The sequence below is a fragment of the Sinocyclocheilus rhinocerous genome, unplaced genomic scaffold, assembly GCF_001515625.1.
Source record: "Sinocyclocheilus rhinocerous isolate Xijiao unplaced genomic scaffold, SAMN03320098_v1.1 scaffold1441, whole genome shotgun sequence".
NCBI classification, from domain to species: domain Eukaryota; kingdom Metazoa; phylum Chordata; class Actinopteri; order Cypriniformes; family Cyprinidae; genus Sinocyclocheilus; species Sinocyclocheilus rhinocerous.
The window spans coordinates 1593436-1604307 of record NW_015654063.1 but is presented as its reverse complement, the minus strand read 5'-3'; the positions used below and the strand labels follow the sequence as shown (position 1 = coordinate 1604307).

Genomic DNA, 10872 nt, shown 5'->3' with positions numbered 1-10872 from the left:
AAAGTTGAAAATAAAGTATTGGGTAGGGGTAGGGGGTAGGGAGGGCTTTATTGTCCCAATAAGGTGGCATCCATTTAATAATTTGAATTAAAAGTATCATAATCATTTACACTCAATACGTTATTATTACGTACTGTTTTATAATGTACTACAATACTGAGGTGCAGATAATTGCTACTATTTGCAATAAGTAGTATAAATAGCAGAAAATCTTGCTGTTTTAACATAGTGTAAATAGAATCCATTGCTATTTGCACTTAGTGTAAATAGCATCTATCGCTAAGAAAATATGCTATTTACACTTAGTGCAAATAGCCGCTGCCAAAAAAACAGTATTTGTGAGGCTTTCCAAAAGTACCATGTTCCTTTCTGAGTATTACTGTATGTTCTTGTCAGATTTGTCTTGGTGGCTTATCATTTGGTTCCTCCTGAGGGAAATGTTATAGCAGTGCACCTGTATCTGACCTGTCAAAAAATGTAAAAGAGTTGTTGAATTTTAAATAGGTCACAAGCTATTTATTCATTCTTTATTTTATGTCATCCAAAGTGACTTACAGCACACTAATTGCATAGATGTCTCTCTGGAACAACCTGAGGTTAAGTGCACTGCTCGCAGACTTGAACTCAGGGGAAATACAGCAGGGCTGTATTTTCCTGGATCCTGGACGTTTGGTGTTAGCAGCCCTGATTCTCTTTGCATTACCACTGCATTACTGTCATTAGTTCTTCTGTTTATTTTTCTTTCTAGCATGGTGGTGCCAATTGAACTTACTGAAGTTTATTACAGTGTAAGGGCAATGTGTTCGTGCCGGATAATTGACATTGCATAACTGTGATTCAGAGGAATTTTGATGATACTGTATAGTGATAAGCAAAGGTTATCTACTGAAATGCCTCTTAGATGCAGTAAAAAAGATTAGCGTTTTAATATGATTTAATATCACAAGATGTTCTTTTGTACAGTAAATGATGTAGGGTGCAAAAGAGGGCATTTTAAAAATATAATAAAAAACTTATTTTACCAGCATTGGCTTTTCATTATAATTAATGAATACTTTTCATTACAAAAAGTTGTAAATAATACATTAATAATTAAATTGGTTAAATTAATATTCTTTGGATGTTCTCTGTAGATCCCACTTTCTTGCATGCCACGCTTGGTCGATTATGTATTTAGAATTCCAGGACGTATGGTCACCCCTAGATAAATTGAGAAAATGTTTTGATTTATGTTTTAATATTTGATTCATGTCATATTTTGTGTTCTGTCTCAGGCCATTATATTGGAGAAATAGACAAAGGAAGCCCTGCGGAGCGAGCGGGACTGAAGAATATGGACAGACTAGTGGCCGTAAATGGGCAGGAAACAGATAACTGCAGACATGAACAGGTGGTGGAAAAAATATCACAACAAGGAAACAAGTGCTCCCTCCTTGTGCTGGAGGCTGAAACAGAGAAAATGTACAAATTGGTGAGTCCCTTTCATTCATTAAGATTGCTGCAGTGCAGCATTGATTTGAAACATTTACACTGCTACTGAAGAATACACTGGTGATTGCATATTTCAATTTAAAATTTGAATCTTAAATTACATTTCATATTAAATTGTGTAATACTTTGCTGTATAGGGTGGTGTTTCTCCACTTCTGTACTGGGAGGAAATGAGAGGATCTCCGCCCAGCTATCCTGAGCATGAAGCTGAAGCCACACCTGCTCCAGCGGCACCTGCTCCAGCAGATGTGGACCACAAACCCAAACTGTGCCGGCTGGAGAAGACGGCTGCTGGATTTGGTTTCCATCTCAACGGCATCCAGGGACTTCACGGACAGTACATCAAAGAGGTGGGCTCTGACAAAATGATCTGTGCTGACATTTCTAGAAAGCTCTGCTTGATCTCTTTTTAGGCTCAGTTTTTGAATAGGTTCAGAGGTTCTGTCATTATTTACGTATTCTCATGACATTCCAAACCTGTGTGACTTTCTTTCTTCAGCTGAACACAAAAGGAGAATTTTTAAAGAATATCCCAACTGTTCTTGTCTATTTAATGAAAGTGAATAGGGACTAGTGTCTTTCAAGCTCCAAAATACCAGAAAAGTATCATAAAATAATTATAAAAGTTTCATAAATGTTGTCCATAAACCTTATATTCCAAGTCTGCACTCAAATAATAATAATAATAATAATAAATAGATTTATAAATAATATGAATACATTTATTTATGTATTTGAATTTCATATAAAATTTCACCCATTTGAATTCCACCCATTTAACATTAATAAACTAATACATATAATTTGATTAAATCTCATACATTTTAACTGAATATTGCTTGTTCCACGTCTAGCCATATTCATATTAACCATGTTCATACTTTTTTAACTAAATTCAATTGTTGTCACAATGAAAAGGTTTATGCTGATTTTAAGATTTTAGTATAGATTTTATTATATCTGAATTAATGTGTTTTGAAAATATGAATTTTTAAATAGTCATATAGATGCAAATCGTTAGAAATGAACTATGCCACATGTTTTTATGAGTGCAGATTATTTTCTTAGCTATTGCATTTATGTATGACTGACAGCGTAATCCAACTTTAGGTCTGAAGATTTTTTGAGTGTATGAAAGTTATGTCTGAGATTCTGAAATATTGATCGCAATTCAATTTGCTGTTCTCTAGTATATATGAGAAATAAGAAAACATGTAATTTTTGAATGAATGAATGAATGAATGAATGAATGAATAGATCCAAATTTTCATCGATTGAAGAATTGATTTTGATTTTGGAGTTAGATTCACCTATTCACTTTCATTAAAAGAGTGGACATCCTTCAGATATAGAACATGAGGGTGAGTAACTGATTTCATTTTGGGATGAATTAACCTGTTAATGTGTTTTCTCTCAGGTGGTGAAAGATGGAGCAGCAGACAGAGCCGGATTGGAGGATGATGACATTGTTGTGGAGGTGAATGGGGTGAATGTGGAAATGAGCACACATGAGGAGGTTGTGAACCTCGTCCGCAAGAGCGGGGACACGCTGGTCCTCCTAGTGGCTGAGAGGACGGCCTATGATCATCTGAAAGCACGAGGGATCGCCATCAGCCCTCAGCTGCTGGATAAAGAGCCCTCCGCTGATGTCCCGGCACCAGCCTACGCACAGGAGGACGAGAGGAAAGATACAGGAAGTGACAACGAAAGGCCGGCCACTCCACCTGCTCAAACTCGGTCAAGGGTCAGTACTGCTTTTCAGCATTTCTAATTGTTTTCAGCATTCACAATATACCTCACAATACTAAGTTTCTCATTCTGTCATCATTTACTCACACTCGTGTCATTCCAAACCTGTATGACTTTCTTTTTTCTGTGGAACATAAAATACATTTTGAAGAACTGTACACTGTCCAGTAAAATATATTTCTAAATGTAGTCTAACATGTGCATATTCTGAGTATCTGAATATGTACAATAACGTTGCGTTTGGAATGTTATAGACATGAGTAAATTATAATATTATAGTTTTAGGGCGAAATATTCCTTTAAACTGTTCAGTTCAAAAGTGCATTTATTTATTTATTTATTTATTTATTTATTTATGCTTTTCTTCATCTACAGTGCATTAAATTGATCAAAAGTTCAGTAAAGATGTTTATAATGTTACAAAAGAGTTCTATTTTAAATAAATGCTGTTCTTTATTATGAAAGTCTCACGATTTCCATAAAAATATTAAGCATTATTGATAATGATAAAATCAGGTGATTTGCAGTTCAACATTCAATGAGATTTACATTGTACTTATGCATAATGTATTATTTAGGAAAATCATGAAATGTTTGACGCATAAAGAAAAACAAATGTCAGAAGCAAATCTACATCACCAATTAAAAATCGATATTCACTTTCTATATTTGTAGCTCCAGCTTTAATCGAACAAAACAGCCAAGGGCTCTCATCACTAACAAACCTGTTAGTTTATTGAGCATTGAGTTTGTTTTGCATTTATTTATTTGTTTGTTTGTTTGTTTTATTTTCAATTGAATGTTTATTGAGCACTGTGTATGGTTGCTAAGGAATCCTTTGTGATGTAGCTTGAACATTCCATAGAAAGTTCGGTGAGTGTAAATCTGATGCAGACAAAATTACATTTTTGTAGGGAGTCGGCGAGCGCTCGTGAGTATCCTCTTCAGTGGGGTTTGGGGATCTTTTTATGACTCCAAGAAAGCTCTGTTTAAACAGGGCAATGAAAGTAGACATGGTGTAACATTGGTTTTGCTTTGTTTCACAGAACTAATCGTTGCCTGGGTTGCGTACGTATATGTGGGGCGGAGCTATCAGAATTAGGGGCAAGACCCTTTTGGGGTAGGGGCGTGTTTGTTTTGGTGATTTCAAATATCAACATTGGCTACCAGAAATCACTTACTCTGCCTTTAAAGCTTAAGGATTAAGTCTTGCCACACCACCATAATTCCCAGACCGGTGGAGTGTTGCAGTGATGTTTGTCCTGTATGGAGTGTAGATTGATGGGGGGGGGGTTATTGTGTGCAGTCTACACAATAATAAATTATCTTACCTTCCAACAAAAAAGAAGCAACCTGTGCATCACAACTCATCATCAAATATTCCCACTTTTGTATACAAAGCTTTTGTTCATTTTTGTCTTTAGCTCTTTCCTTGTTCTTCGGCTGTACATATACTAATTCTCATGTTGTTTTTGCTGGTAAAGCATTTTAATAATAGATGTTTAATGGCTTAATTTTCACTCTTCACATCACCAAACACCAATATGCTTATAGCATATCTATATATGCTTATAGCATATCTGTAGAAGTGGCAGCCAATGAAGGTGAGGATTCTCGTTGCAGGTCACACCATTTCAGAATTACGAAATACACTGAGGGTGTGCGACCCACACAAAACAGAATTAAACACACTTTTCATTTAAGACATCATGCTCTTCACAAAACACTACTTATTCCTCGTAAAACTTTTTCAGCATCAATCTACTGAATGTACCAATAAGAATCAGTGGAAATGTTTGAAAAAGCCTTTTAATGGAAATCTGAGCTTCCTGTATTTGACAAGAAGTCCAAGACAGTTACATCTCTGGCATGCAGATATTGCCTTTTCAGTAAATCAACGGCACCTGTCTGTCTAACACCCAAAAAAATATATAATACAAAAGCCCAAAGTGCATATATTCTTAAACCTTTTCTAGTTGATGTGATTTCAGCAGAAGATTATGACTCTCACTCAATTACAGTATCCACATGTGAATCATTACAGTTCTTAATGAGACATGGAATGATAGTAACGATTAACAGGCCTGAAAGAAAAACAAGAGTCCAACAGTCCACTGTAACATAACTGGGTGTTGCTGAGATATAGATCTGATGTCTATTAATGATAAAAGATGGCTCAAGAGTAACTGATTTCATGGTAAACAAACTAGTGAGAGCATTTAGTTTGTTCACCTACCGTGGTAAACATAATAACACCTGGTATGGGAAATTTTATGCGTTTTATAAAAATAAAATAAAAATGACACCCACATTGTATACTATTTTGTCCCCTCCATTAATATGAGTCTATTTAAATGATACAGCAAATCAGCATTTTTTGAAACCAAAGTCAAATAAACACTGTTTCTGGGTACCTCCTGATTCAGGAAATACAGACCCAATAATGCTCATTACAAGGCAGAGGCATAAAAGTCCTTCTAAAAGGAGAGACAAAAGAAAGAGACACTTTAGTCCTATGTGTCTCTCTCTGATGAGGTCACTTATGAGGTCACAGGGTCATGTGCTTCTCAGGTGCCTGTTTATGGGCCAGGTAAAGGAAGAGGATGCTGGAGAGAGCACTGACCAGGAAGATCACGTCAAACCAGCGGTGGTAGAAGTTAAACTGCAGTTCTCCCAGTACCTCCGTCACTATGGTGCGATACTCTAAAGGCATGCTCATCCGCATCAGGAGCACAGACGACACAAAATACATGCCCTACAAACAGACAGCAGAGAGTGGGAGAGAGAGACAGAGATGTCGCACCATTTTGTATATGAGGATTTTTCAAATATTAGTGGGACAAGGAATCAAAAACAGTTATTCTTTAAAATCACCTTCACTTTTTTAAACAATACTGGAACCAAATATTATAACATTTCAATATAACATTTAATAGGTCTGGAACACATATTGTGAAGTGAATTCAGAATTGGAACCGAAAAATTGTATTTATGATTCCTATATTACTATGTCATATAATTCATGAGACAACTGATTTATAATATAATATTACACTTTTTTTCCCAATTCATATATATAGAGAGAGACCAGGTTAAAAAATTATTAAAGTTATCCATTATTTCTGCTGGAAAAACACTAAACTGTTTTTATACTACTGTTCAAAAGTCTGAGGTCAGTAGCTTTTTTTTTACATTTCTGAAAGTTTCATGCTCACCAAGTGTATATTTTTTTTATAAAGAAATACAGTAATATTGTAAAACATTATTAAAATAACTGTTTTCTATTTGAATATACTTTAAAATGTAATTTATTCCTGTGATGCAAAACTGAATTTTCAGCATCATTACTCCAGTCTTCAGTGTCACATGATCCTTCAGAAATCATTCTAATATGCTGATGCAAATATGCTCAATAAACATTTTTTTATCATTATTAAATGTTAAAAAAAAGTTGTGCTACTTAATATTTTTTGTGGAAACTGCGATACATTTTTCAGCATTCTTTGATGAAAATAAAGAACATTTATTTATTTAAAATAGAAATATTTTGCAACATTATAAGTGTATTCAAAAATATTTTCTTCAAAAAAATCTTATTAATAATTATTTGTTTATCATAATCAATAAAAAATTCATACATCATACATACATCAAACGTTTGCTGATGTATCTATATGCCTTAAAATTAAAGGGACAGCTCACCCAAAAATGACATTTCTGTCATTAATTGCTCACCCTCATGTTGTTCCAAACCCGCAAGACCTTAATTCATCTTCAGAACACAAATTAAGATATTTTTGATGAAATCCGAGACCTCTATGACCCTCCATAGACAGCAAGGGTACTACCACGTTCAAGGCCCAGAAAGGTGGTAAGGACATCGTTTAAATAGTCGAATAAAATTGTTGAATAAAGTTGTTATTTTTGGTTTCTTTGCGCAAAAAAAGTATTCTCATAGCTTTGTAAAATAAAGGTTGAACCACTGATGTCACATGGACCATTTTAAATATGTCCTTACTACCTTTCTGGGCTATGAACGTGGTAGTACTCTTGCTGTCTATGCAGAGTCAGAAAGCTCCCGGATTTCATCAGAAATATCTTAAATTGTGTTTTTAAGATGAACAAAGGTCTTACGGCTTTGGAACAAGATGAGGGTGAGTAATTAATTACAGAATTTTTATTTTTGGGTGAACTATCACTTTAACAAAACTAACAGTTAGTACAGGTTTTTTATTTTTTTTATTTTATTATGTCTCACCATGATCTGAGCCAGGACGAGCACAATGACATTGGAGGACTTGCTGCTGGAGATGGCATAGAAAAACTGTGAACAAAACATAAAAAGATTAACCAAAACATGCTTTTCATGAGCTTTAAACATCAATTAATGCTTCTTAGAAACTGAATTTGAGCAAGACCAAGTTGCAGTTGCTCAAGGAAATAATCTCCTCCCTCTACACCGGCTGAACCAACACGCCTACGCACACGTACAGTAATATATGACCGTTTCCCCTTAAGTGATAAGACTGAATGAGAAAAAAACATGTTCATCACCTTGGTGAGTGTGATTAAAAGGCCTCGTATGGACGTGACTATGATGATTCCCACCAGGATAAAGGAAATGTGCTGAGACCAGAACTTGACCTGTGGGAAAACAAAGGTTTAAGTTCTTCTGCACATAAATTGCGAGGCTTTATCCATTAGAAAGGGATGAGCAGCATTTGCGCTTATCAGTAGAGAGCAAGAGTGAAGCCGGACACAGATTACATGTTTAAGAGGCTGAATCATTACCTCCTCGTGGGGAAAGATTAAACCGTCATTTAACAGGCTGGGGAACAATTAACTGCCAACCAAAGCAGTAAATGTCAGCTGACACAGCACACACAATCGCAGCATGCATATACAATCGCAGTCAGGAGTATAAAGTCTATTAGAGTGGATACGCAACAATTATGTACATGAGTGTGTACTAACAAATGTAATCATTTTTTTTAAAAACTACTATCATTAAATAAGTAAACAAACAACTGGTTTGGTCATTTCTGCTGGCAAAGCAGTGCTAACATCTGATTTGTCTACAGTTTTATATATTGGCCAATAGGGGGCATAGAAACACAAGAAGGAAGACTTACCCATGAGATAAAGAGACATTAAAAATGTAAAAGGGGTTTTATCAGCAATAAACATAACATACACTATTGTTCGAAGGTTTGGGGTCAGCAGCTTTTTTTGTAAATCAGCAAGGATGCATTAAATTGTTCAAAAGTAGAATGTATGTGTTTCAAAACATTTCTATTTCTAATAATTTATGTTCGAACTTTCTGTTCAAAAAAACTGATATAATCCTGATATGAATAAAAAACTGTATCAGGTTTCCCACAACTGTTTTCCACATTGATTATAACAAGAAATATGTATATTATTAAAAGAGAAATCTGTTCTTTTTTTCAATTGTTATAATATTTCACAATATAACTGTTTTTACTATATTTTTGTGAATTGAGACTGGGTGAGTATAAGTGACTTCTTTATAACTTCAAAAACTTACTGACCCTAAATGTTTTCAACAATAGTGAATTACACCATTAATACTCACTACTGAGTAACAAAAGCTGAGTAAAAAAAAAAGAAAAAGAATAAATACGAAGTCTAATAGGGAAGCTTAAAAGAAATTTAGCTAGCCAAAATATATAAAACAGCGTAAGATGATGATAACATACATCAAACTGAATGCCGAGATAGTTGACCGTGATCTCGATTCCTCTCGTCACTGGGTCAGTCTTCCCCACACGGTCAAACACTATGTTTATAGTAGCCTATGAAGAACACATTACATTATGTCACTGATTATGACACATTTTTACAACGGTCTATAATACATGCCAAACAAAATGAGCAAAAACAATTCTTACCATGAATATTTTCCACACACAGTAAATGGAGAAAAAATAACCTAAGAAGTTGAAGTATTTCCCCTGAAATGTTTTTGAGTATTCTATCCGTTCCTTGGGATACAGAGACATAAGATCATTATAGTGTTTTTAAAACTTACTTTTATTTATATAAAGGATTTATAGAAACACATTTTGACCAAAGAATTGCCATGACTATACTGTGATTACTGGATATTTACTGGATACTGGAAAGTGGGGGAAAGAAAAAAAAAACGATTAACTATAATTGTTTATTTTTAGGATTTTGTTCATTTCCATGTCTGTCCTGGAAATTGCAATGTTTTAAATTGCCTGATACATACTTCCTTGTTTTACATGAGCATGGCATCCCTGTGCATAGAAATAAAACTATTTTTCATTTTGTTAAATACCTTGGTAGCTTGCAGGTCCACGGTCTCCAGGAAAAGCTGTCTACTGAGCTCCTCCAGAGCATCCACTTCCTGCTGGATCAGAGAAAGATCTGCCGTGCCAAGGTTAAGAAACAAACATCCCTCAGAGGAGCCTGTGGTCCTAAACTAGTGCATCACAACCCCCCAAAAATTAGTGCTCTCAGCCTTGAAAACAATGAGCAATATAACTAAAGGAAAATACAATCCAGACTGCATATGTATATGGATTTATAGGCAATTTAAAAAACGATAAAACTAACACATTTCAATGTCTGACTTCATTAAAATTATTATTTGCTTTTGTAGATGCATTGTAAAATCTGGGTCCTTTGTGTTTAGCCAGCAGGTTAGCCAACCTACTGAACATGCACATCCTCACACATACACACATTATTTACTGCCCATTAGCTACTGCTTTAAATTAAATTGCTGTGGCAGTCCTCCAGGAGCGAACACGAGTTAATTGCTTTGTTCAGACACTTAAGGCACAATGGTGATGAAATGTGATCTCAGTAACTCTCCAGTTGCTGGGTCTCTTCTAAATGAGACTGAATTACTAACTCAGGACCTGTACTATCAGCCTGCTGCCTCAGACGAGCTGGCTCATTAAGGATACTCTCACTGCCTGATGGTGAGGAGGTCACGCTCTTGATCATCCCCCAGAATCCCGTCTGTTTATTCTGCTCCTCTCCACGCTGGTACATCTGCCTTCTTGTCATGGCAATCCTACAAAGAGACATTAAAAAGTTCTTAAAAATAAAAATGTTGTTCTGTTATGACAAAATTGAAGAATACAAATCGTACTTATTTACTACTTTTGGTTCATATAAAATCCATAAATGTAGGGTCAGAAAGATTTTTTTTCAACATAATGTTTTAACATAAAATCTTCAGCATAATAAGGAGCATGTGACAGTGAAGACTGGAGAGACAGCTACTGAAGATTCTGCTTTACCATCACAGGAATAAATAACATTTCTTAAAATATATTCATAGAAAAATATTTGAAATTGTAATAATATTTCATGGTATTATTTTTTTTTTACTGTATTTTTCATTATTAAATAAATGCAGTCTTGGTGAACAAAAGACACTACTTAAAAAAATAAAATAAAGTAATAATAATAACTTTTGAACCATAATGTGTATATACAGAGCTAATTATTTCTGTAAATCTTATATTTTATGTTATATTTAAAATATATATATTGTATATATCTCTTTAAAGAACAAAAATGATGTTGATGCTGATAGACAGACAGAAAGAAAGAAAGAAAGAAAGAAAGAAA

The 10872-nt window shown here is 34.6% G+C and overlaps 2 protein-coding genes across 2 annotated transcripts in view; one reads left to right on the top strand and one right to left on the bottom strand.

Annotated features, from left to right (window-relative positions):
• Positions 1-3262, top strand: part of LOC107716762 (putative PDZ domain-containing protein PDZK1P1) — a 4635-nt gene extending 1373 nt beyond the window's left edge. The window contains exons 3-5 of the mRNA XM_016523310.1: positions 1275-1471; positions 1629-1841; positions 2909-3262. Coding sequence (XP_016378796.1) covers positions 1275-1471; positions 1629-1841; positions 2909-3262 — 764 coding nt within the window. The remainder of the gene's footprint in view (positions 1-1274; positions 1472-1628; positions 1842-2908) is intronic.
• A 1769-nt stretch (positions 3263-5031) lies between these two features.
• Positions 5032-10872, bottom strand: part of LOC107716803 (Golgi pH regulator) — a 16684-nt gene continuing 10843 nt past the window's right edge. The window contains exons 9-14 of the mRNA XM_016523375.1: positions 9566-9654; positions 9153-9245; positions 8961-9056; positions 7795-7884; positions 7499-7564; positions 5032-5995 (exon numbers count right to left, since the gene is read on the bottom strand). Of these exons, the coding sequence (XP_016378861.1) occupies positions 5789-5995; positions 7499-7564; positions 7795-7884; positions 8961-9056; positions 9153-9245; positions 9566-9654 (641 nt within the window). The 3' untranslated portion in view covers positions 5032-5788. The remainder of the gene's footprint in view (positions 5996-7498; positions 7565-7794; positions 7885-8960; positions 9057-9152; positions 9246-9565; positions 9655-10872) is intronic.